The sequence below is a fragment of the Odontomachus brunneus genome, unplaced genomic scaffold (genome assembly GCF_010583005.1).
Source record: "Odontomachus brunneus isolate Ranch 3 - 2012 unplaced genomic scaffold, Obru_v1 Obru_scaffold_149, whole genome shotgun sequence".
Lineage (NCBI taxonomy): Eukaryota > Metazoa > Arthropoda > Insecta > Hymenoptera > Formicidae > Odontomachus > Odontomachus brunneus.
In genome coordinates, this window is record NW_022639599.1 from 637,625 (window position 1) to 662,202 (window position 24,578).

At 36.9% G+C, this 24,578-nt stretch overlaps 4 protein-coding genes across 7 annotated transcripts; 2 read left to right on the plus strand and 2 right to left on the minus strand.

Annotated features, from left to right (window-relative positions):
* The first annotated feature begins 54 nt into the window (after positions 1-54).
* LOC116850572 (importin-13) lies at positions 55-4,711 on the plus strand. The gene is made up of 8 exons (XM_032829021.1): positions 55-463; positions 808-972; positions 1,116-1,265; positions 1,333-1,574; positions 1,719-2,490; positions 2,685-3,594; positions 3,710-3,856; positions 3,940-4,711. The coding sequence occupies exons 1-8, from the start codon at positions 323-325 to the stop codon at positions 4,209-4,211; spliced, it is 2,799 nt and encodes a 932-aa protein (XP_032684912.1). The 5' UTR covers positions 55-322; the 3' UTR covers positions 4,212-4,711.
* A 248-nt stretch (positions 4,712-4,959) lies between these two features.
* On the minus strand, positions 4,960-13,244 carry LOC116850567 (5'-3' exoribonuclease 1). 4 transcript variants are annotated; one of them, XR_004379375.1, is made up of 19 exons: positions 12,990-13,064; positions 12,300-12,740; positions 11,727-12,174; positions 11,399-11,649; positions 11,196-11,332; positions 10,715-11,097; positions 10,127-10,419; positions 9,771-10,057; positions 9,413-9,689; positions 8,944-9,222; positions 8,422-8,582; positions 7,927-8,312; positions 7,435-7,805; positions 7,271-7,366; positions 7,003-7,182; positions 6,608-6,841; positions 6,021-6,506; positions 5,670-5,886; positions 4,960-5,586 (listed from the first exon to the last, which is right to left on the minus strand). XR_004379375.1 is itself a non-coding variant. In XM_032828997.1 (18 exons), the coding sequence occupies exons 1-18, from the start codon at positions 13,062-13,064 to the stop codon at positions 5,722-5,724; spliced, it is 4,950 nt and encodes a 1,649-aa protein (XP_032684888.1). In that variant the 5' UTR covers positions 13,065-13,244; the 3' UTR covers positions 4,960-5,721. The 4 variants fall into 4 exon arrangements, 3 of the variants coding, with proteins under 3 accessions (XP_032684888.1, XP_032684889.1, XP_032684890.1); XM_032828997.1 differs by having other exon boundaries at positions 4,960-5,886; positions 12,990-13,244; XM_032828998.1 differs by having other exon boundaries at positions 4,960-5,886; positions 6,108-6,506.
* Positions 13,245-16,476: 3,232 nt separating this feature from the next.
* LOC116850565 (heparin sulfate O-sulfotransferase-like) lies at positions 16,477-18,830 on the plus strand. Its single transcript, XM_032828995.1, has 7 exons — positions 16,477-17,033; positions 17,137-17,369; positions 17,629-17,714; positions 17,802-17,940; positions 18,007-18,104; positions 18,332-18,489; positions 18,604-18,830. The coding sequence occupies exons 1-7, from the start codon at positions 16,922-16,924 to the stop codon at positions 18,813-18,815; spliced, it is 1,038 nt and encodes a 345-aa protein (XP_032684886.1). The 5' UTR covers positions 16,477-16,921; the 3' UTR covers positions 18,816-18,830.
* Positions 18,831-19,104: 274 nt separating this feature from the next.
* LOC116850566 (N-terminal Xaa-Pro-Lys N-methyltransferase 1) lies at positions 19,105-20,959 on the minus strand. The gene is made up of 4 exons (XM_032828996.1): positions 20,261-20,959; positions 19,955-20,141; positions 19,779-19,887; positions 19,105-19,690 (listed from the first exon to the last, which is right to left on the minus strand). The coding sequence occupies exons 1-4, from the start codon at positions 20,420-20,422 to the stop codon at positions 19,441-19,443; spliced, it is 708 nt and encodes a 235-aa protein (XP_032684887.1). The 5' UTR covers positions 20,423-20,959; the 3' UTR covers positions 19,105-19,440.
* Between the last annotated feature and the right edge of the window lie 3,619 nt (positions 20,960-24,578).

Genomic DNA, 24,578 nt, shown 5'->3' on the forward strand with positions numbered 1-24,578 from the left:
TCGAGTAGAATTTTGGAACGCAGCCATGTAGACTCATGCTCCATCTAACAGGCAGTTGTTGAGATGCGTCAGTTAAGTTAGGTTGGATTAGGTTATGTTATACTTAATGCTTTGATCGTATGGTGTAAAATAAATGAACAAGTGAATAAAGTAATAAATAAGCAGAAAAATGTCAGATTAGCGACGTGAGACGCTAAATGTGTGGAGCGTACGTTACTTGTCTTAGTTATTGTATATAGATCTTTTTTGCTTGCACGTTGCTCTAACAATAAGCAAGTAAACGCTCGTTGTTAAAACTACATAGTTACACGAAGTGCTTGGAATGGATTATGCAACGATTGTCGATCAAGCTGTCAAGGAATTCTACTCAGTGGGCAGCAATGAGGCACATTCGTGGCTCTTACAGGCACAAGCCTCCCCCGAAGCCTGGAAATTTGTATGGGAACTTTTAGATCCTTCCAAGGTTTGTAAATATATGGATCACATAGTACCTGTTTCACGACATAGTTTACTTTTTCTCTTTATATTTTTTCATCCTTTCAATATGAAGTTTCTACTTTCACAATGATTCTACGATTGAATGCTCAAAAAAGTTTGCAGTTATAGCTGAACAATTATTATATCTATATTTTGCAACATGCAACATACACATGCTACATATACGCATGTTGTAGAGATATGTGAAACAAGTAAACATAAGTATAAGTAAGATGATAAATTATATAAATATGACAAGATAGAAGTGTGACTTCTACCTGGCTATCTAAATTTAAGGTAAAATTTTTTTGACATGTACTATTTTTGCAGTCAGGAGAAGTCCAGTTTTTTGCAGCAACAACTATACATACAAAGATAATCAAGCAGTGGGATGAAGTACCTGAACATGATTATCCAATGTTAAGAGATTACTTGGTCAAGAGTCTGAAACAACCCAATACTCCTGAATTTGTTCTTTTAAAACTTTGTCAAGCGGTAATATTATTTAAAAAAATTCTCTGTTATTATAAATTATAATTATAAAGTTATTATATATATAATTGAAGAAAGTGATACATTGCAAATGATTATTTTTGCATATAATGCAATAGTCACCAATTGTTTATTATTAATTGTAGTTTGCTGCGTTTATAGCCAATAGTTACAATGTAGAAAAGATAGAGGAAGATACAAGTATAGTTGATGACCTGTTTAATGCTTTAACTCCGACAAATTCTCAATCCATGTTAGAATTAATACTACGAGTACTTTCATTACTTCCTGGCGAGGTGAGATATACACAAAATTATGTTACATAACTTAATATTACTATAATAATCGTTTGTTTATTATTAGTGCGATAGGAGACGACAAACACGTGGCAATTCACAAGTTTTAGTCAGTGGTTGGCACAAAACTTTGTGTTGCTTGCAACTGATCTTCTCTTCATATGATACACTTACATGTACACCGACGTTTATGATCCTGGGTTTAGAATGTACTTTAGCTTGGTTTAAGACTGACAAACTACCATTGGAAGCTATTGGTCAAATCTATTCTGATCTACTAGTTATGGCATCCCACTACGCACCTAATAAGTACGTTCTTATATTAATTATTTGGAGGAAGAAATTCAGTAATAGAAGATTTATACAAAATTTATATATGTATAAAGCATGATACAAAAAATAATATGTGACTGTTATATGAATTTACTAGATATTGTAACATTTTTTCTTTAGGTCGTCTAATTTATCATATACTGACTCTGAACATGATCGCGGTTGGGATATAGTACAAGAGTGTTTGATTATAATAGTGACACACTGCGACCTGAAGAAATGGCCTCAGACCCTTTGGGAGTGGGCTAGAACTTTGACAATAACGGCTAAAGAACATAATACTAAATACTTCTGCGAAGTGCTAACTGCTATTGGGGAAACTCATAGTCGCGAGTTTCTGATTGCTCTAGCTGGCGGTAGTAACGATTTGATGCACAAAGAGATAGCTACGGACTTGATCGAGCTACTGTTGGAGTGTACATCTCAGCCAGGTCGTTATCCAACGGACGAAACTCGCAGTTGCATCCCGTTTGGATTTTGGTATGCGTTGCAGGATGACTTAGGCACACTGGACCAGCCGCTTGAGAAATGGGCTTTATTAGCGTTGAAACCCATTTACACTCGATTGGCTGAGGCGTTACTAGAGAAGTCGACTCTTCCATGCCGCCAAGAACTAAGCAACGCAAATGAGCGCGAGCTGTTTAGATGTTACAGACAAGATGTGGCAGACACTCTAGATTACTGCTACAAGGTTCTTCAAGAGGATCTACTGAAAATGGTTTTGGAGAGATTAGCCAAGGCGATGTGTGACAATAAAAACTGGACTGAAATCGAGGCGTCCTTGCACGCATTTAAAGCCTTGGCGGAAGCCGTTGGCAGCCGGAATGTTCGTTATGTCTCGGAGATGATATGCGTGATTCTTTCCATACCTTACGATTGTTATCCTGCGGACGTACGTGTATATAATATACCTCACGCGATAATTGACATTAAAAACATCGTGTATCGTATTTTATTATCTTCACTTTTTTTCACATACTAATAATTTACTATTATTATTTTCGTTATTTCTGTATATATTGATCACTAGTGAATTGTAGCGTATATTTATGTAGCAGTGATATTTAGAAGAAATTCGATTTGCAGGTGATGGCGTGTGCTTGTTCGGCACTGGGCGCATTCGCCGAATGGATCGGGGAGCATCCCGATCGCAGATTGAAAGAAGTGTTGCATTTCATCACGCTGGGACTCACAAAGGGTCCCGCTATCGCACCTTTCGCAAGCATGGCATTGAAGGATGTCGTAAGAGAATGTGGTGAGCATCTTGCACCTTTTGCGCCATCCATCCTCAATACTATTAGACAGACTTTGCCGAGCGTCGCTCCCGGTAGCGGTGAAGCCTTGCGGCTTATGTATGCCGCCGGAAAGGTACTCAACACGTTACCCACCATAGAATTACAATTGACGTATCTCAACGCGACGCTAGGGCTGTGTATAGTGAGATTGAAGGAACTGTTGGAGCAACCACTGTTCGTGGCGCGAACCAACGTAACAAGTCATTTGAAAATGATCGTCGCGTGCCTCTCTAGTCTTGAGGGCATGATTGGTAAGGCCGTGCTAGACGGGCTGATACCGCTGTTCCATCAAATCATCGCGCATCCTGAATGGAGTCAAGACAACGCTACATTGGAGGCAATGTATTTGTGCGCCCAACGATCCTTACAATCATTATTGCACCCAGAGACGGACGCACGGCCGTTACTGTCAATTCTGACGACATCCTACAAGACATGGCCGCATCCAGAAGCATTGAACCTGCTGCGTAGCTTGATACTACTGTTCGGAAAAGATCAGGACAACATCATAGGATCAGTGCTCGCTGAAATTAGTTCGATAACGCTGAGCGGTGTGAAGGCGTGCAGATCAGTACAGGGTGATCTGTCTGATTGGTCGGATTTGATGGAGGCGTATTTAGGTGTGCTTGCACAAATTTGCAGGAAGAATATTAAGTTATTGCTGCAAATCCCGGATCAAATACAGGATATGTTGCAGTGTGGTAAGTGTACCTATTGAGAAAAATTGTTTTCTAAATCCGAGCCCGATTTTTCCAATAATAATATCACTAGAGATACAATTGTCTTGTAATTTAATTTTTATTCTTGTTGTTTTAGGAATTGCTTGTTTAACGCTACCGGAGGTTGCGACAGTCAAAACAGCCGGTAACTTTCTTTATCACGCGATCGCACAAAGTCCACACTTGCAGACATTTATCCAACCAATTGGCCAGGAACTTGTCTCTGTAATCCTGCATCACATCAGTAAGTGGGAATACGTTCTGAAGTATGCGAATTCGCAAAATTTCATGAAGTTGTTTGCTCGATTATTTATTTCTTTTTACTAGGTGTAACAACGCATCATAATCTAGAACCTTACGTTGAAGTTCTGTTAGCATTGAATAAAAACTGCTTTGAATGGCACGAACTGTGGTTGCGAGTCGCGTTTGAGAGCCAAAGTGACTCCACCGCGTTCCGGAAGGAATACATAACGCGCATCTTGCGGGAGAGAACGAAAAATCGACTTTGTGAAGTGCTGAAGGAATTTAATATGCAGTGTCGACAAAAGGCGGGACTTTCGAATTCTCGAAATGACAGAACTTTCGATACCCTGACGTAAGATGAGTTTCACTCCACAAAGAGAGGGATTGATACACAATATAATGTATGTAATACACATACGGAAATTAATATAATTTATCTCTTAATATAATAAACATATTGTATATACTTATATACCATTTTTGCATTTCTTCAAATTGTAAAATATTCATTGACTGCATGTAACGTGCTGCAAGATTAATTAATTTCAGTAAAAAAAGGATTGGGGAAAAAATTTATAATGCATTTCCGATCCTTTCCCATTGAGTATAATCGTTTATTAGCTGATATCTAGTAATTAATAACTAATTTATCAAGAAACTGTTAGAAAACAAGTAACTAAAATCAGTTAAAAATAACAAAATATGAAATTACGTTGTGATTTAGCAACTCTCATGCGATTTGGTTTGTTATAGGTAAAATAGAAATATCTTTTGTTGGATATTATGTTATTTAATTTTGATTTGTTCTTTGTTGTTTGTAATACAGAAAGAAGAAATACAGAAAAGATCCGTCGAAGATAGATCATACATCTTTCTACTTATGCTTAATTAATATCACTTTCTCCATGTCTACATACGTTACTTACGTAATGTTATTCCACATCGAGATGTACATGTGTTACAATAAAAATCGATCTCTTCCTTTTCTAAAACGCGTTACGTCATAAAATAGAGTATCCTAAGTTTCAATATTATCATGAATTGAAATATTTCTTGGAAAGACGGCTTCAGAAAGAGATGGGTAGGTAAATAGAAAGATAAAGAGACAGAGAGAGATTATCTTATTTTTTTTAAACGAAATGTTGAAACCAATACAATATGATCCTTGTGCATATGTATTTTAACAATAAAAAAAGAAATAAAAGATCCGCATATCTACAAAAAGAAATCTTAAGAAGAAATCGTGAAAAATATGATTATCAATCTTTATCATATACTTTTGATTCTTTTTGTACGCACGATGTATACATTGTAACATAAAATATCGTTACTCGAGCAGATATATAACAGGTAATATTAAGAAATTAATAAATAATTTCAAAATGTTAGGAATGGTAAACTCTCAAAATATCGGTTATTAATCGTTTCAATAAATTATGATAAAATCAAAAAATTAATTTACATTAATGACAATATACCAGTACATTGCAGAGTGTACAAAATATAAAATAAACAATCAATTGATCACTCTCATTTATAATAATGTCCTTTATGTTGTATATTTTATATATATAAGTTCGGTGCATGTGTATATATATACATTTCATTTGAGAGAGTTTGTATAATGAGTCCTTTATGCACTGGCATACGATCGTACATATAAGTACGAAAAACGCCCAGTGTGTCATAAAATCTTCAAAATTTCTAATGAAATACTGGCCCGTTGGAAATCTTTAAAGAAAAATCTGCACGTATTAAAATGTAGAAAACAAACGAGAGCGGAGAGATGGAGTACGTATTTCTCTTATATTTACATATAATTCGTGGAAGAGATCTACTCCCGTCATACCGAATGAAGTAGAATCTTCACTGGGGTTCACTACCGTTTGATAAAGTTTGTGTGCCAAATTTCGCAGCAACGCGCGATTTCCTGGGCTTGGACGTTTTTGCCGCCGCATTCTGCGGCTGTTGTGACGTTTTAGGCTCACTTAACTCCTTCTTAATTTTATGTATAGCTTCCGCCACTTCGTCCTGCATGCAAATGAGAAATTAAATTATATTTCAAAAATACAAGCAATTGCAATAAGATTGTTGGGTGGATGTGTATATATGTGTGCCAGCGCGCATGTGTCTATGTACGTGTACATATATATTTATCTATAAACCTTGAGTGACAATTTTTGAGCTTCTTCCTTTTTTTGTTGCTGTTGCTGCATGTTAGGATTAAGGTTTTTCTTGACGCTTGGGCTTACTTCTTTCGGAATCTGCTTCACGCTAGTGTTTCTGTTTTTTTTCTGAGCCTGCAACGGAACAAACGCGGTGCTTTGCCTAATCTCTACTGTGGGCTGGTTCAGAACCGGAGTGGTGGAGTGCAATGGCGGAGGTCTCCCTAGCTGTTGTCTGTATTGACCGTACATGGTTTGGTTGAACCCTTGATTTGGTGGCAGTTTTTGGTTCCAATTTGGGTAAAATAAGTTGGGCTGCATGTTTAGATTTTGCGGAATTGGTGGCATCTTTGGAGGACACATTGGCATCACAGGAGGCCGTATATTTTGGACCCAAGAACTATTTTGTTGGCCGTTGTACCATTGTTGTCGAGGTGCCGGTATCATTTTCGTATCAGGCGTTGATATTTTATCCAAATTTAACGTCTGATAATAGAAATTACATTAAAGATATAATATGACGCAACAACTTTTAGGGTACTCTGCGTAAAATTTGTGTAAAATTTTTCTTAAATATTTCCTGCTACCTTATATGCTTTTTTTGCAGCACTTTCTGCGGCTTGCCCATGAGTGGCGCAAGGTTCGCCTCTAAAGCTTGCGTTTTGCAGCAAAATCTGACAGCTAATTAAACCTGTTTTGTCGTCAAAAGTATAAACATACTTTGGCATACCAATACTGTTGCATGAAAAATGTTTCAATAATTGTGAACAATACCAAATTGGATTTGTCTTTTCTTCTTTTTCCTCAGCACGTCGAGCATGCTATAAAAATAATATGTATTCAACAAAAAATATGTATGCTAATGAAATATAGCACACACACACACGCGCGCGCGCACGCACAGTAATATCTTCTTCTTTCGAATAAATTTAGTCCAAAAGGGATAGAGTGTGCAAATATTGTTTTCAACTACTGTACATACGTCAAACCATTGTTGTACCAAAGGTGGGGGTGGATCCGATGTTCCATGTTTTTCCGCAATTGTTGTTTTCTGAGACGTTGTCGTGGATTCCTCTGTTGATTGATCGCTCTGTTGCTTATTACTCGTTTGCTCATCTCCATCAGCAATTTTCAACATAGCTTTCAAGAATGCACTAGGATCCTGCGATTGTATATAACAATTTTTTCAAATACAACGGTGGAAGTGGAGAGTTTTAAATTCATAAAGTGCATTATTCAACGATATTTACCGATTGTGCGTTGCGACTGTTTGCACCTGGATTCATTTTTACCATCGAACTCGACGGTATTTGTTTTGACGGCGGCGGTGGCGGGACACTCAGCTTCTATTATTCATACAAAGACTTATGATTTATGAAATAAGCGAATAGCGAATTTGCATGATTGTACTGACCTGCAAACTATGCAATTCGTTCCATAACGTTTGAAACTCGGACTGACTCGAAGAAGCATTCTGAGATTTCTTCGACTGTACTTCGCATGGTGCAGTTATCGTTTTTTTGTTCGACTCGAGTTGCGACAGTATATCCTGATTCAATTTTTCGAGACCCTTTTTGGCGAGACGCATTTGCGGGGACACTTTCGGCGACTGACGGATGTTTCTCTTTGGCGAAGAGGTACCTGCTGTCATCTGTCGCCAATTTTCTGACGGCTCGTTCATTGGATTTCCATGCTCCATTCTCTCGCCATAGCTGATGTTCATGAAATCTGTGATCGCTAGACGATAGCCACGCAATTCGGAACAACCGATCACAGAGAGTCCACCTGTAATATTTGCACAGATGCTAAATGCAAGCATTCGTCGCAACTCATGGTTTCTACATGCGCCAGATTTTTAGAATACAATATTCGAAAAGAGGAAAGAGAAATTATGTGCGGTGATTACCCATAAAAGGCCGGTCGAATAATACATCGAACATCGTCTCCGCTGGATTATTATTCGCCTTCTGCATTCCTATAATAGTGCCTTTAGCTCCAATCGGTACGGTGAAGCCATTTCGAACACAGCAAATACGGTCCAACAAACGATGCTGAGAATTCGTATCAGGCGCCATATTGCGCAAATGTAATTCTGGTTTGAAAAGCAAATGCGGCTTCACCTGCATAATCACTGTTTTGCTGTCGTTAGCAGATGTCTTCAGATATTCCTCTAATTCGTCCTCGAGTTTTTGTACTATTTCTGTATCAATAGCTTCTACTCCGCAAGTGCGGCTCTCCATATTATTTAGTTCTGTTTTCAGCCAAGTGACTATACCTTCCAACTCGTTCGATCTGCAAAATGTTGAAGCGTATATAATTTTAATATCTTTTTTTTAATATACATACATACATAAATTATATGAGATTTGCTGATGTAATAAAATACACGATGTACACATACTCTTTATCGAATAACTCCTCCTCTTGGAAAATGTCGTTCGTCACATTTATTGTTAAACGTTCAAACAAGTTGGGACACTTCGTCATGTAATTGCGGATCAGTTCAATCGCCTTTAAACTGTACAGCCATTGGTTATTTTCTTTCTTGGTGTAACCAGGTACCTTTAAAAATAGTAATAGATTAGGACAAACTTCGAAAGATATACGTGATATGCAAGTGATATGAGAGATCCTTCAGAGTCTGGCCATAATTGGTTTTGTCAAAATCCTACGAGAAAGAGGAATATATTTTCAATCTCTCTTTTTGTTTATCTCAACTTACTGCAATGAGAGTACTGTGATTAAATATTGGGATTGGATATTTTGAGGATATGAAATTTGACAAAGCATAGGGGACCAGTCAAAACTGGCTGTCTTATGGCTAGACTCTATTCAAGGCACTCTCTAGTGAACATATAATGATGATAGCTTTTATGATCATTATAAAGCTATAATCGTGTTGTGTTTGCATGACATTCTTTACCTCTTCGTTTTTCTTATTAAATTTCAAATTTAATCCGATATTATGCTTTGTAAGGTCCAATTCGTTCGACAATGCCTGTACAACGTAAATCGTACCAGTGATCCTACTCAATAGATGACTACTTATTCCAAGACGTTGCGCGGCGATACTGCCGTGCATGTATCGTGTTTTCTGTTGAGCATGAGCTTGTTTAATGATCTCTAACGTTGGCTCCTTTGTAAACGTTACAGAGACCTGGATTCTGCGTGACTTTGTGTCATCTGTTTTATTTGGCAATACCTGTGAAAGTTCGTGAAAATATCTTTGAGTAAAACTGTAACGTTCTCACAGCAAGTAACTTACATGAGTTTAACTATTAGTTAAATTTTAATTTGTCGGATTTTACTTTTATTGTTAATAGTATCTTTTCCAATTCTATTCGTTAATACATCTACCAATTATCTCAATATAAGAGAAGCAACTGTAATACCTTTCCCATTGCACCATAATATGGGTAACCCAGCATAAAACAAATGGTTCCTGGTACAAAGATATCATGCATAGTTTTGTAGACTGGTAGGCTCTTGTAATAAGTAGAAATATCCTTGACTACTGTCTGATAAACATAAGGTACGGGCAATTTGGCCCACTGTTTCTCAAGCGTCACTTCTCCTTGGGTACCAAAGACATATTTGCTACCCAGGAAAAGACGAACGTAAACCAGCACATCGGTATGACCTATGGATATCCCGAAACGCGACATATATCTGCAAGCAAATGTTTTTATATGTTACATACTCTTAGTATTATCTTGTCACTGATTATAGACAATGCAAATCATATCTTACGTCTCTCTGATATGTTTCTCCTGCACATTCCACTCAGTGACTAATTGGCCTTTCATGTTTTCTTTGTTCACATTGTCGGGATTATAATCGACTAGTGAATCGATTAAAGTGAATTTTGTGCTATTGTTAGCTACACCGACCACAAGGGCTTTCTTCAAGTAGGGCCAATCAACGTACACGCTCTTTCCTAATAATTGTGACGCCAAGTCCTCCAACCTTGATATCTGCTCTGATATCACATATAAAATCATATTTTCTCCTCGTGATGGTTGCTGGAATACTTTCACCTACAAAGACGTTCTGTATGACAAGCTGCTAAAAACTGGATCAATCTGAAAACCAAATGACAGATATACCTCAGCTTTTGTTAGACTCGCCGTATGGCGTATACAATGCAGCTTAGGAAATCCAGGATAATAAACGTTTATATCGTAGCCTGGAGACAACCCTCTGACTAATTGCTGCTTCGGCACGAAAATGTCGTCGTAACTTATTAATGATACATAAGCGTGATTATCAATTCGTGGGAAATGTGATGTCTCTTCGTTAACACTCATTTTATCATCGGTAAACGAGTACAACCGCATTTTACCGTGCATATTTCGTTGTTGTTCTTCTGGTGTTATCTTCGATAAGTGTGGCTGCATAGCTAAACACATATGAACATAGAGAACAGATTTAGATTTACTTTTTTCGAGAGTTCCAGTTCTATAAAAAATCTTTTATTGATATCTTAGATATATTGAAATTTGTTAAATATTAATTAAATAAAATTAAATAAAATTAATAAATTAATAAATTAAATAAATTAAATAAAATTAATTAAATAAAATTTTATTAAATTTGTTATAACAGAAATTTGTTAAAATATATATGTTTTGAGTCATGTAGTATTTTATGTCATATCTTCAAGAATACTAGACACAGAGATAGATACTACGTACCAGCTATCAATAGTTTTTCATTGATAAATGGAATAAGTACAACTGCTTCCCATTCTTGCCGTTTTCCATTTAAATCGGTCTTAAAGTCACTCGGATAGTAATTTATAATGGGAGAATCTTTTTCTACCAATAGCGATTGGAACGCTACTGGCAATAGCTCCCTGCTATATGATGGTAACACAGCCAGCAATTGTTCAAAAGGTGTGAATGGTTTTCCCAATTCGAACTCTAACTTTAAATCTTTGAAGTCTTTTATGTCTGAAATGTACGGGGCATAATGATGTGGATAATACCACGACCAGCTACAACAACCGTTATAATAATAATGTAAATTCCACTGTATTGCTCTCACATAACCCTCTGCTTGTGAACGTAGAAACTCCCTGAAATATGTGTGATAACGAGTGTATCCATTAGGATAACGAAATTATGGCTTTACATCTCCCGCGCGATATCATATATTTATAAAGTGGACACTCACGCATCAACATTTTTGTACTCTAACTTGTTCATATAATAATCTCTTTTATGCTGTACAAATTCCATATGATATATATCACTGTCAGACTCATCGTCGATTATATCCAACTCGTCATCTTCATCGGAATGTCCTAAGGACTGTATTAAACAATGCTAAATCATCTGTTTATTATTTAGTTATTAATAAGCATCTCAAATAAATACCATCTCTGCAGTGGACTTAATTAAAGCGTCTAAATCCTTATTTTGTATTTTTTTGGGGGATGCCACCTCTTCGTCTTCAGATTTCTCATATACATGACGTTCAGTTTCATTAGGCTTTCTACCAGTTTTACTTTCAAAATACTTCAAGTCAGCATAATGTTCGTTAAATTGCTTTAGATCTAAACGACTAAGTCTCTCCATAAACTTCTCGAAACGATTTAGATTTAACGTTCCCGCTTCATTTATATAACCTGAAGCATAATTATACATTGCATAACTGTAGAGAGACGTGAATTTTGTTAACTTGTTGTAAATTAACGATATATACCTTCGAATGTCGGTAATATTTCTATGTATGCATGGTACAGAATTGTCAGTGCACCATTGGCAATATGTAAATTTGGCAAGTGGGGAATAAAATCATTCCCCACAAGAAATCCCATTAAAACCCAGTCGTCGATTATCTTCTCAAGATCATATGGAAAAGATATCTTGTCTTTAACCAACGAAAATTCATGATCTATATATTCTCGTAAGAGCGACAAATGAAGGAGACAAAACTTCGTCTCCTCAGGAGTCTGAATCCTCTTTTGCTTCTTACCAAACTTAACTTCCTCCCTCAAAAGAGAGAAATTTGGCTCGTGAGAACACAGACCTAACATTATTAAATCAGCATCTAGACCATACAAACAATGTCTAGAATTAATGTTATAATCTTTACTTGCTTTCATATATCTTATGAAATCCATGATCTTATGTTCTCCCTCTCCAGGGACCTGCAACAGATTTAGTTCGCTGTAACATCATTTAAATAGCAATATTTTATCCATATATTATCCCTCTGAAAAAGAAGGGATAGGTTACATATTTCTCTTGTATTAGAATATCAGGATAGAGTTACCTCAGAGCCACTGAACAGTACTTTACATTTTTTCCAAGTATCGTCTGTAGAAATCTTATGTACAATAAAATGATTGAGCTGTCTGGCAAGTTCAGCCATGAAGAAGGTGCCTGGGGTTATGCAGTTTGAGTCAAATCTTTTATCCGTAGGCATCTTGATATTCTGTGCCTTGGCTTTAGCTTCTTGTACTTCAGCATCTTTGGCAGATCTAAACCGCCTGCTTCTCTGTTGATTAATTTTAGCTCTAGGTGCTACTCCATCTATTGCCATAAAAAACAGCTTTTGTGGTCGTATCATATTAAACAGTACTTCCACATAGTGAAATATATTCTTAAAAATGGTATCCTCGGAAATGCGAAAATGAACATCACCATCATTCGGATGTGAACATGCGTGTATGATACCATTCATGTCTAAATATAAATAGTCAAATTCTGGCATCTGGAACAGATGGAAAAGTCATTTCAGGACTGTTATACAATATCGGGAAATAATTTTACAGATTTTCGACAACATTGACGATTCGGCGACAATTAAGTGTATATAAGGCAAAAAATTTGAAAGCAGAAACTCTAAATAGTTGGTACGTAATAATACGCACGAAAAAACTCTCACGAGGACAAATAAACAAGAACGAGAAAGAAGCTCTCATCGCACAAGAGTTATGATTTTTTTTTCTGTCAAATATACCTGATATTCCTTGATCGTCTCACTAAGGCAAGGATATCTCTCACTTATATATCTGAAGAATTTCGGGACACCCATCTTGAGATACGCCTTTTATCACCAAAGATTATATGACTCGATTATCTTCAATTGTACGTCTTTTTTCTCGTAAAATCGTTCTATCAAAATTAAAAGTTTTGGTTGTAAGCGTACCACAGCAAACCAACTTCAACGACAGACCACGGGGACAACCATGAGCTGTCTGTATAAAGAGGAGAAAATGAAACTTGAGATCTCGATGATTTTGCGGTATTAAGGTGCCATTACATGAAGCGCGGAAACGTGGAAACGCGGAAGACAAAATCTTAGTAGATTTCCATGTTTCACGAATTGAATCATTTCTTCCCGTACGTTGAAAAAGCGGAAGGCCCAAAACTTTTCTCTATTGTCTTTTCATCCAAAGTGCCAAGGTATGAATTCCAAAAAAAATATCAGGTCTGAACGTGTTTGAACACGTCTTAATGTAACGGCGGTTAGGTTGAACAACTTGTGATAACTTGTGACAACTTGTGACAATGGAATTTTCCGCGCTTGTTCCGCGACTTTATTTCTCCTTATATTACATGGAGCACAATTTGCGCGGAAAAGCGGAACGATTTGGTGACAAATAAACATCTGTATTCATTTTTTAAAATTGTATTAACTTAATTTACTGCAATTTTTACTAATATGTTTATCTTTTCAGCTTATCTGTTAAATACAAGCATTTTAATTAATAAATACCATAAAAAATTAATATTTTATAATTCCCCATACCGCTTTTCCGCTCAAAATACGCCTCATGTAATATAAGGCAATCAAAACAGACACGGAACACGTAGTGGATCTAGTAAGATTTTCCCTAATAGCACGCATGTTCAAAAGACGTCCAGAGAACATCCAGAAAACATTCAGAAGACATTTTATGTTCTATGGATATCCACTGGACGTTCCCTGAACATTGCGTGCTATTAGAGTTGTCTTCCGCGTTTCCGCGCTTCACGTAATGGCATTCTCAGGTCGACGTCCCATGGGGCGGAAATTCTCCGCGGAACAGAACACACGGAACCAGTACGACCAATCACAGCCGTTCCGCTTTTTTTTGTGCCGTTTCGCTATAATCTTACCGCTGCAATTTTGCGGAAAGGATAAGAACCCTCACACATGAAATGACATAACTGCATGTGCATAGCATGAGCTGTATGGACCAATGAGCATCAAGTATTGAGCATCAAGCATCAAATAGCGACTAAATACTCGATGCTCATTGGTCCATACGATCTTATGCTATGCATATGCGTCTATGTAATTTTGTGTGTGATGGCCTTAAAGATAGTCACGAATAACCTCAACATATCTTATATATCTCATTTGCTTCTTATACATTTAATATATATATATATTTTTTTTTTTGACATTCTTTATTATTTCGTTTAATAATGATGAGTGGAAGGATCATAAGTAATAAGATGTTAATATTTTGATAATTGTAGTAAATAAATGTGAACATGTTTATATGTTTATATGTTTAATTAACAGCCACAGTCAATAAAAATCACATAATATATTCTCCATAATTAATCACAATAGATCTCACTTTATTATACTACATAATGGGTGCTTTCCAATTGCTTAACACATCTTGACACATATGTACATAGAAATGCACAAAGTGTAACGTTGTGCACGATTCAATTGGAACAAAGTGTATACGTATGTCGGGTAGGGTTATGGCTCCTACAGACAGGACGTGGTAATGCTTGCCGCGCGGCGGAAGTCCGCGCGACAACCAATCAATATGTTGTTTTTCCGTAAGAGCTAGAAGGTTATTACGGAAAGCAGCATATTGATTGGCTGTCGCGCGAACTTCCGCCGCGCGGCAAGCATTACCGCGTCTTGCGGGAACCATTAGGATTATTTTTCAACTGTGCTTATATTTTGGTATTTTTTAATAATAAATAATAAAATCTAAATATTAAAAAAGATTATCTATTTCACATCGCAAATGCCAGTCTTTTTTCAAGTCGCTACGCTTAGTAACTTTAATTATCACTAGAAAACACTAGTTTACACAGCCGACTAGTAGCTCTCGAGCTGAGTACGGATGTAATGTTGTGTCGACGATTACGACAATTGGAATGCAACTTGTGTCGCCGTGTGCATGAAATAATCTAGGGATATTGCAATTGGAAAGCACCCATCAAAATTCATGATGTCACAAATTCGTCGAAGTGCTTTCGTAGTGCACTGTAATTTAGGAATGCTGTTGGTAGTACTGCAGTAAATTACAGTGGGTGTTTACGATAATTCGAGTTGGAGTTAGTACGAATTAGTTTCACTAGGGCTGAAAAATATGATAGTCACAAGCATCTAGTATTTTCATGATTCATGACAACTCAATGCTGTCCGATAAATCGAGTAGAGTAGAGTAGAGTAGAGTTAGGGTAACATAGTGGATAGTATATGTATAAAAATTAACAGTATCAGGTAACATAGTTTCGTAAAATATATAACAATAATATTACTAAACAATGAGTTGTTGCATTTTAGAAAAATTAGAAGCACTAAATTAAATTATGAAAAGGTATCATGTATTTGTGAAATATCCAAAAGTAGAAAACAATTATTCTAACCTATTATTATTGAATATTTCACAAATACATTAAATTAATATCATTTTCATAATTTAATTTAGTGCTTCTAATTTTTCTAAAATATAATAAATAATTGTTTTGTAATATTATTGTTACATATTTTACGAAACTATGTTATCTGATACTGTTAATTCTTATACATATACTATCCGCTATACTACCCTAACTCTACTCTACTCTACTCGATTTATCGGACAGCATTGAGTTGTCATAAATCTTGAAAATACTAGATGCTTGTGCCTATCATATTTCTCGGCCCTAGTGAAACTAACTCGTACTTAATCCAACTCGAATTATCGTAAACAGCCATTACTTGCAGTAAATAACGGAACGCAGCCTCTATCGAACACAAACCATTAAGGCTCGTCTACAATAGAAGTCGTAGAGTCGTAAGTCGTAGAAATTGACCAATCACGGTCTATTATTCTTCTTGAGCCCAACTATGATTGGTCAATTTCTACGACTTACGATTCTACGACTTCTATTGTAGACGAGCCTTTACATGCTTTTAAAATTTCAGATCTCCTATGGTACGTTCAGATTCCTCATCCGGGTGCACTCTATCACTAGAAACACTATAGTATATGTTACATATACTATAACACTTCTAGTAATAGAATACACCCGTGTGGGGAATCTGAACGCAGCCCTACCTGGGTGCACTCTGTTACTAGAAGTGCTATAATATATGTGACATATACTATATGTGACATATAGTGTTTCTAATAAGAGAGTGCACCCGGATGAAGAATCTGAACGCACCCCTAGATAGCCTGTTAGCAATCTAGTATAGATATTTGTGGCCGAAGGAAGATAGAATGGTGCTTTTAGCATGAAAGCGTTCAAAATGAACGCAACTCAAACGTTCCGTCCGCAGAGTGAAATTAACAGTTGGCAATTTAAAACAGAATGAGAAAGTTGAATTGCTCCTAGTGTTCTCTCGTTCTATCGTATAGCGAGCAAATGATCATTCTGAAGCTGTCAAGTGCTAGCAACACGCGGATGTGTATATGCAACTTAACTGTCAATGCGCGACGCGCGCTCAAACGCCTTGGTCGCGGTGTAATATTTAAATCACTTGAAAATCAACTGGACACGACATACGCAAATTATCACGGATTTTGAGGAGGAATTGGTATTTCGGATAAGAGAGATAGGGAAGACAAATAGAGCGGACGTTCTCTGGAGTCGGCTCGGGCGCGTGGTTCGCTCGATCCGGCTGACGCGCGACGCGTCACAGTTATGGTTTAAGCGGCGCGTAAAATGCTACTGAGGAATTTCCCGTACCAATGGGTACTGGCGTCGATCTTCACTGTTGTGATAGTGTACTTGCGGCTACGGATATGCCAGCTAGAGGAAAGCTACAGATTATTGCGTACGTGTCGTCGCGTAACACCACGAGAACGTAGCTTCGTTTTCGCGACCAGCACGCCCACGTTGCAGGAATAACGTTGCAAGTGATCCTTTCGTGTTTTCAGATGATGCCGTTGTGCAGGCGCAAATTGACGTTAGAAATGGGGCGCGCGGCGCCCTGGAACCAACGCGCGATAACGGGATTCTCGACGACGTCGTCGTGATATATAACAGGGTGCCGAAGACTGCCTCCACTAGTTTCGTGGGACTAGTTTACGATTTGTGCAAGCAGAACAAGTATCATGTGCTGCACATCAACGTGACCAATAATATGCACACTCTTACCCTCAGCAATCAGGTGCCGTGTTTGTTATATACTTAGCAAAATTCATACCTTTTGATTGCCTCAATTGCCTTTCTGTATCATGATTTATTACGATACAAGAAATTGTGTTTTATTACTTTGCAAAATGAACTTTAGTAAAGTTATATAATTGCATTTTATGTAGAAAAGATGTACAATATATTACTGAGTCTTCTTAATCTCACCTACATGTACTTTCTCTTCAAATCACTATAGATTAGATTTTTATCATTAATGAGAATGTTACATATAGGTTCAATTTGCAAATAACATATCAAACTGGGATACTATCAAACCAGCATTTTACCATGGACATATGGCATTTTTAAATTTTGAGAAGTAGGTACAGTGAGACTCTCTTAAGGTTACCTTAAGAAAAATCAAGAAGAAAATGTTTGTTTTATTTAATACATTTTTATTTTGCAGATTTGGTATTAAACGTACACCTTTATATATAAATTTATTAAGGAAACCTTTAGACAGATTTGTATCCTACTATTACTTCCTGCGATATGGAGATAACTTTAGACCTCACCTAGTAAGGAAAAAACATGGAGATACCAAGGTTTGTGTGCTTATTATGAGAACAGCACAAAATACATTTATCTAACTTTACTTGGTTGATGTTTAGACATTTGATGAGTGCATAAATGTTGGTCAACCTGACTGTGATCCGAATAACATGTGGCTGCAAATTCCTTTTCTATGTGGTCATGATCCAGCTTGCTGGCAAGTAAAATTTCTTTTTCTTCTTCATATGCTTGGTTATAGATAAGAGACGATTTTGGACAAACTTTCGGTGATATGCTGTATTTGATAAGTAAACATTGTGCAATGATTATTACCAATATTAACTGGTAATAATCATTGCACAATGTTCATTTATCAAATATGGCATATCACAGAAAGTTTTCCCAACAGTGATAATTCACTGAGTTATTTATATTTTATTACAGGGAAATTGGTAATAGCTGGGCATTGGAAGAAGCCAAACGAAATCTACAGAGGCATTATTTCTTGGTCGGCGTAACAGAAGAGTTAAATGACTTTGTGGAGATATTAGAGAATGCATTACCGCGATTCTTCAAAGGAGCGTATGGTTTCTTTTTGCATAGTAAGTGCGTGCTTATGAAACTGAAAGACTTATTATATATTTCAATAAAATAATGATACTTAATTTTCAATCGCACTACCAACGATACGACAGCGAGGCTTTTTTTAATTTCAGATAACAAGTCACATTTGCGACAAACCACTCAAAAACTCAACCCGTTACCTGAGACAGTGGATAAGATTAAACAGTCGGTTGTGTGGAAGATGGAAAACGAACTGTATGATTTCGCCCTAGAACACTTTCATGCAGTGAAAAGACGACTTCTAAATGCTTCCCCTCAAGACGCAAATCAACGTTTTATGTACGAAAAGATACGGCCAAAATAAATCTCTACTTTTTTATATAGTGCTTTACTTGAAGAGTAATACGAACGTATACACGTGAAGTTTACTCAATATATCCTATGGCAGGTGACTACTTAATGTATATTTAGTGTAATTATATGTAAAATAGCCTTTTTACAATCAAAAAAGAACCGATTTGGAATTCATATTGTTGCAACCGCAATGAATTAAATGTGAAAGCAATTAATCATGATTACATTGTATGTTTGTTGTATGTATCCCATGCTCATGTTATTCGTGAAAGGGAAGAACATATGAAGGGATGAACATATTAATTTCTTGGATATACTTATGATTAATATTCTTTCATTAGACATTTTTTGTTTTGAATGTGTTCTCATTTAACCGCGAAAGCGTGAATTTTAATCAGAGATGCCGCGATTATAGACAATAGACATACAAAGCGCAACAGTATTAATTTTGTTCTTGTGAATTATTCTACATAATTTGGAAGCCTTTATCTCGCGCGCGCGTAAGTTCTTTATAAAAAAATACAAATTTTAAAAAAATAAAATAATTTAATTCTTATATAATAAATTAAGTATTGATCTACCTCATTTTTATAGGGTACGCTATATTAGAAAACAAAATAACTTAATTTTGTACATTATACATTGTTGACTAGTTCACTGCAACGATTTGTTGGTTTAAGAGCAAACATATAAACTGGATATAAACTGCGGGGAAATTTAGTCTGCTGTTGCTCCTTGATACAAACAAGATCAGCCTTTTCAAACAAAGATTTCAAGCCCTTCAGTGATCTGGTTACAGAGGAGTCCTCTGTATCAATCTCCAAGTTATTCGAGCTAGTAATATTTTCCTTTACCACAAGTATACCATTATCTTTTAAGCCCAATCTAGAAATTCAAATCATTGAGAGAGAGAGAGAATGTGAGATATCATACTTTGTTTTTTCTTTCATACAAAAGCAGATTTAGTACTCACATGCAGTTCTTAAAAAATTCAATCAAATGTTCATCATGTAGGTGTCCTAACACCCACTGACACCATATGACATCATACTTGCTTGCCGTAGGGCAAAAGTTTTGTAAACCTTAAAAGAATAATGCATTTGTGCCGCTGTTGTGTTGTATATTTGAATCTTATAGATCAATTGTTACCAATAGGATAATATTGTCCAATCCTTGATGAATGATTTTCCAGAGAAATCTTTGCTACTTCAAGGAACTTTGGATTCTGTTCAACAAGATCCACGTGTTTGAAGTGTTTTATCAATAAATTCTTGGTGATTCTGCCAATACCAGCACCACAATCTAAGGCAAATGTCTTGCCGGGCGCATTTTCTAACTAAAACAGGTTACAATAATTTGGTACACTTCTGTCCTTGCCAATGCAGTATAAGTTCACGCTCATCACAACGGGTTTTCTCACGAAAATGTTGTAGCCTAAGTTGTCACAGTGCGTACCTCGAAAAGGGACCTCAGAAAAACCATGGAGCCTTTGATGTCGGTTTGCGAAACAAATCCAAAACCGCCCAGCATCCCGTCCACCGTGGGCGGAATACGATCCCAGTATTTCGCGGCCGCGGTGTAAAATTCGCCCTGACACGCGTCATGTTGCTCCTGCATCTTCGCGCTTCTGCGTATGTTTCGCGCGACTTCTCAATTATTATATTTCACTACGCGGATTCTTACAGGATGCTACGTATTCTCGACACGATAAACACAAACGTGTCTTGGGACATGTTGCGAAAGTTGAACGAGATTCGCGAGCGAAAATCTAAGCGCGATGGATCACAGAGCACGTGTTTCAATAATAGTAGATCACTTTCAATGACAGCGCGTGTTACCTACGCAAGACACTATCGCGAAGATTACTCCTGGATTAGAATTAATTAAAATTGGATAATGATTGACTGAAGAATTGAGGTGCGATGTCTTTTTATTAAAGGATCGTGATGCTCTCAAATCGGAATTTTTGCTTATCGTTGCTAAATAGAGACAAAAGTTTATTGAATCTGTCGGTCGTATTATTGAAGAAAGTAGAGTTTGTTGATCCTCGTTGAATTGTATTGAGAAGGCGAGTCTTTTGGACCTGTTCTCTGTTTAGCTATATATATTATTTAACAATTAGCCATATATATTATTTAAAAAGGTTCTTTAACCTGCCGTTGAATCGTAAAACTTGAAAATAAAAATGTTTTTTGATATGCTGTTGAATGTGTTATTTAAAAGTAAATTTTGCCTGACTTGTCGTTGAGTTGTACTACTTAAAAATAAAAGGTGCTTTCCAGCTACGTTACCTGTGTTACACAAAACCAATTTATTGGTCACATATTATCTAAAATATCTTGTAAGATAATATGCGACCAATAAACTGGTTTTGTGTAACACAGTGTACATAGCTGGAAAGCACCTAAAGTCTCGAACTCGATGTTGAGTTGTGCTACGATTTCGGCGGAAACGGTGGCGACTTGTAGCGGAGATAATTGGAATTATATACTTTTAAAAATAGCAAATCAAATCCTTAGCTAAGACTCAAACCCTATTTAGATGACATTCAAACTCGTTGGACATTAATTTCTTTTTTTACCGACACCGCTGCATGACGCCAGACAATTCGTTTAGTTGTATTTACGAATTAGCGACTCGACTATGAGTGCTTACGATAACGAGAGTAGAGTGAGTGAGATCTAGATCCGAGAGAATAGTATAATCTCCCATCTATAAAGTGTCGTCTACAATATGCGGAGTAAGCTTGGAGTAAGAAGTAAGCCGTAAGAATTAACCAATCATAGACGATTATTTTTATAATAATCGACTACGATTGGCCAATTCTTACGGCTTACTTCTTACTTCAAGCTTATTTCGTATATTGTAGACGACGCTTAACTGTAATATTCTATGGTCTGCTCTTGCTCCTGCTTTTGAAGTCTCAGGAACACAGGAGCAGATCAGAAGTTCGATTCTTGACGGTATGCGAATGAGATACGCATGCGAAAATGTGTAGTTCATATTACGTGGAGGATCCCGATTGCCCACAGTACGATTAACCACAAATTGTAATGATTAGTTCGATCTGGTAATTTAGATAACTCTCAACATCGGTTGGTTTGTGTGCAATCGTACTGTAGGCAATCGGGACGCTCCCCATATTACGTATACTGTAGATGTTCGCATGCGTATCTCATTCGTATATTGTCAAGCATCGGGCCCCAGGGGTTCGTCTCACGAACAACAAAGGATAAAATATACTTAAAGTATATTAATATTTTATCTTCATTTCAAAAATTATGTAACATATTATTTCAGTTTATTAATTATTTGAGATTCCCAAACTTTCCTTAAATAAGAACTGAACCTGTATTAATAGTTATTACTTGAAACTTGTCTCACATCAAATGATCAGATTGCAATTATCAAAGATTGCAAAGAGCTTGATTAATTTATTTTAATTGAACCGTATGAAATACGTGACATATTATATATAATCTTGATTCAGCTGAAAAATACATTTAAGTATAAATTTAAGGTAAAATATTAATACATTTTAAATATGATACATTATCCAAGTAACATGTTTAAGAAACGTTTTTGATATATTTTACGAACGATAATAAAACGTTACATACATTTATAAAAAGTATATAAAACCAACATATGCTACCAGGACACCCTTTGTTGTTCGTGAGACGAATTCCTGATCTGCTCCTATATTCATGAGATTGCAAGAGCAGGAGCAAGAGCAGACCATAGAATATTACAGTTGTAGATGGGAGATTATACTATTCTCTTGGATCCAGATCTCACTCGCTCTACTCTCGTTATCGTAAGCATCCTGTGATTGCAAAGTGTAGTTCTAATGTCTCTGCTACGAGACGCTACCATGGGTGCGTTCCGTTTTCACGCATAATGTGCATGAAGCGCAGCGTTAGAGTGACAGAAATACGAAAGTAAGATAAAATGAGAGGGAGAGCACTCGGGTGAGGTTCTCGAACCTAGGTTAGGTTAGTTCTCGAACGCATGAACTGCATCAGCTCCGAGGTAGTGCAGTCTATGCGATCTCATGCGTTCGAGAACTAACCTAACATAGGTTCGACAACCTCAACCGAAAGCTCTCCCTCTCTTTTTATCTCACTCTCGTATCTCTGTCACTCTAACGCTGCGTTTCATGCGCATATGCGTAGAAACGGAACGCACCCCATGTCTATTGATGAATAGAGGCCGTTGGCGGGCCAGATAAATTATTTTTATTCTTTGGTAACATGGCGGAACAGCGGCGCGAATGGATTTTTGTCTTCATCTATTACTAAGAAATAAAAACCGATTTTTGACTTGGTGTCGATGTACTACTAAAAAATGTGAAACTTCGGGCTGATCACTCTTCAAGATAATTGAAATTCCAAATTATTCAAACTCAAAAATCGTTTAATCTTTGGAAAATTCGAAGCGTATAAACGTAGTACGCGATAGTATGTTGCGACTCGAATCAAATGAGAATGTAACCACAGGTATTTGAAGTAACGAAGCGTGTATCCCTGTATCCAATTAATTGTCTTTTGCGGCGTGTCAATTTCTATCGAAAGACCTTTACCAGATATGTATGGGATGGCATACATCTCTTCAGTGTGGTAAGGTAGCACACTATAATGAATAGCATTTAAGTCTGCAATTTGTTACATAATATCACACATCAAGACAAACAAGTAATATATTAAGGCATGTCCTTCAGGTAACGTAATATCGATAATTGAATGCTGCAAAGAATTGCAATTAAATTAAAGGCGGAATTGAATTAATCATCTCCGACAGTTGAAAATAATTATTTTTTATTAGTTGAAAGCATCACTGATTTATGTATATATAAACGTATCGCACAGATGAAAATTTTTCTTTCCGGCTCAAATATTCTGTCTGTAAGTTATAAAAGTGACATGCAACATCGCCTTGATTATTACACGGCAATTTTAGGTGATACTTCCGTGGCAAACGTCATCGAGCATGACAAATGGTTTTCGAAATCGACGTTACCCCGCGTGATCGTGAGAGGAGAGGATCCAAAAGTAGTGAGAGGACACCGTTCTGTCAAGTGGCAAACGACATTGGCACTCGACTGCTAGTCGGCTGCATAGTCACTACGCTGCCTCATAGTTCCGGCTGTAACTAGTTCTCAGAGGTATGGCCTTTCGAATTTATCGCCAGCAAAATTGACCGTAAGTCATTTGCTCCAACATTTACAACGATCAAATCGCCGTGATAAAGTAAAATACAGTAGTATCCGAAAGAGCTCGAAAACAAGTTAAAACAGTCCAAAGAATGGTTAAAATTATATTTTTCAATTATTCTTAAAAAAAAACAAAAGTGTTCAACAATTGCTCCGACAGTTTTGTCGAGAAATTCTATCCGTTTCGCACAGTGCAATCAGCCGAATCTAATAATGAAAATTGTCGGCGAGCGCGTCGACAACAATAATACTGCGTTGCATCGAGAATTCGTTGCGACTCGCCCGATTAACTTGACATTTGTTCAAACGAGGGCGACCGCCACTTACGTACGTCCATCCGATTAGTTTCTTTTTTCTCTCGCGCCGCGGGACACGGCAGGTCACGATGTTCTCGAGGATCATCGCCGGGGCACGAAGGAATTTTCGTAACGACGACAACCGTCGATCGCGCTCGGCCAAGTGGGGGCAAAGAGAGGGCGAGGAGGACACGAAGGTGGAGGACGGTACTAGCGGCAATAGCAAGCAACACGGTGTGAAACCGTACGGCTGGCACAGCTTTAC

What these genes read in the sequence shown, in the direction of transcription:
- LOC116850565 (XM_032828995.1), top strand. Translation starts at nt 16,922, where the DNA reads ATGCTACTGAGGAATTTCCCGTACCAATGGGTACTGGCGTCGATCTTC. An exon ending in GCATTTTTAAATTTTGAGAA is followed by an intron (nt 17,715 to 17,801) that starts GTAGGTACAGTG and finishes TTTATTTTGCAG; the next exon opens with ATTTGGTATTAAACGTACAC. An exon ending in AAAAACATGGAGATACCAAG is followed by an intron (nt 17,941 to 18,006) that starts GTTTGTGTGCTT and finishes GTTGATGTTTAG; the next exon opens with ACATTTGATGAGTGCATAAA.
- LOC116850572 (XM_032829021.1), top strand. Translation starts at nt 323, where the DNA reads ATGGATTATGCAACGATTGTCGATCAAGCTGTCAAGGAATTCTACTCA. An exon ending in TTTTAAAACTTTGTCAAGCG is followed by an intron (nt 973 to 1,115) that starts GTAATATTATTT and finishes TATTAATTGTAG; the next exon opens with TTTGCTGCGTTTATAGCCAA. An exon ending in TCCCACTACGCACCTAATAA is followed by an intron (nt 1,575 to 1,718) that starts GTACGTTCTTAT and finishes TTTTTTCTTTAG; the next exon opens with GTCGTCTAATTTATCATATA.
- LOC116850567 (XM_032828997.1), bottom strand. Translation starts at nt 13,064, where the DNA reads ATGGGTGTCCCGAAATTCTTCAGATATATAAGTGAGAGATATCCTTGC. An exon ending in GAGTACAAAAATGTTGATGC is followed by an intron (nt 11,098 to 11,195) that starts GTGAGTGTCCAC and finishes CACATATTTCAG; the next exon opens with GGAGTTTCTACGTTCACAAG. An exon ending in TTAATAAGAAAAACGAAGAG is followed by an intron (nt 8,583 to 8,943) that starts GTAAAGAATGTC and finishes CTATTTTTAAAG; the next exon opens with GTACCTGGTTACACCAAGAA.
- LOC116850566 (XM_032828996.1), bottom strand. Translation starts at nt 20,422, where the DNA reads ATGCAGGAGCAACATGACGCGTGTCAGGGCGAATTTTACACCGCGGCC. An exon ending in TTCTGAGGTCCCTTTTCGAG is followed by an intron (nt 20,142 to 20,260) that starts GTACGCACTGTG and finishes AACCTGTTTTAG; the next exon opens with TTAGAAAATGCGCCCGGCAA. An exon ending in TGGACAATATTATCCTATTG is followed by an intron (nt 19,888 to 19,954) that starts GTAACAATTGAT and finishes TATTCTTTTAAG; the next exon opens with GTTTACAAAACTTTTGCCCT.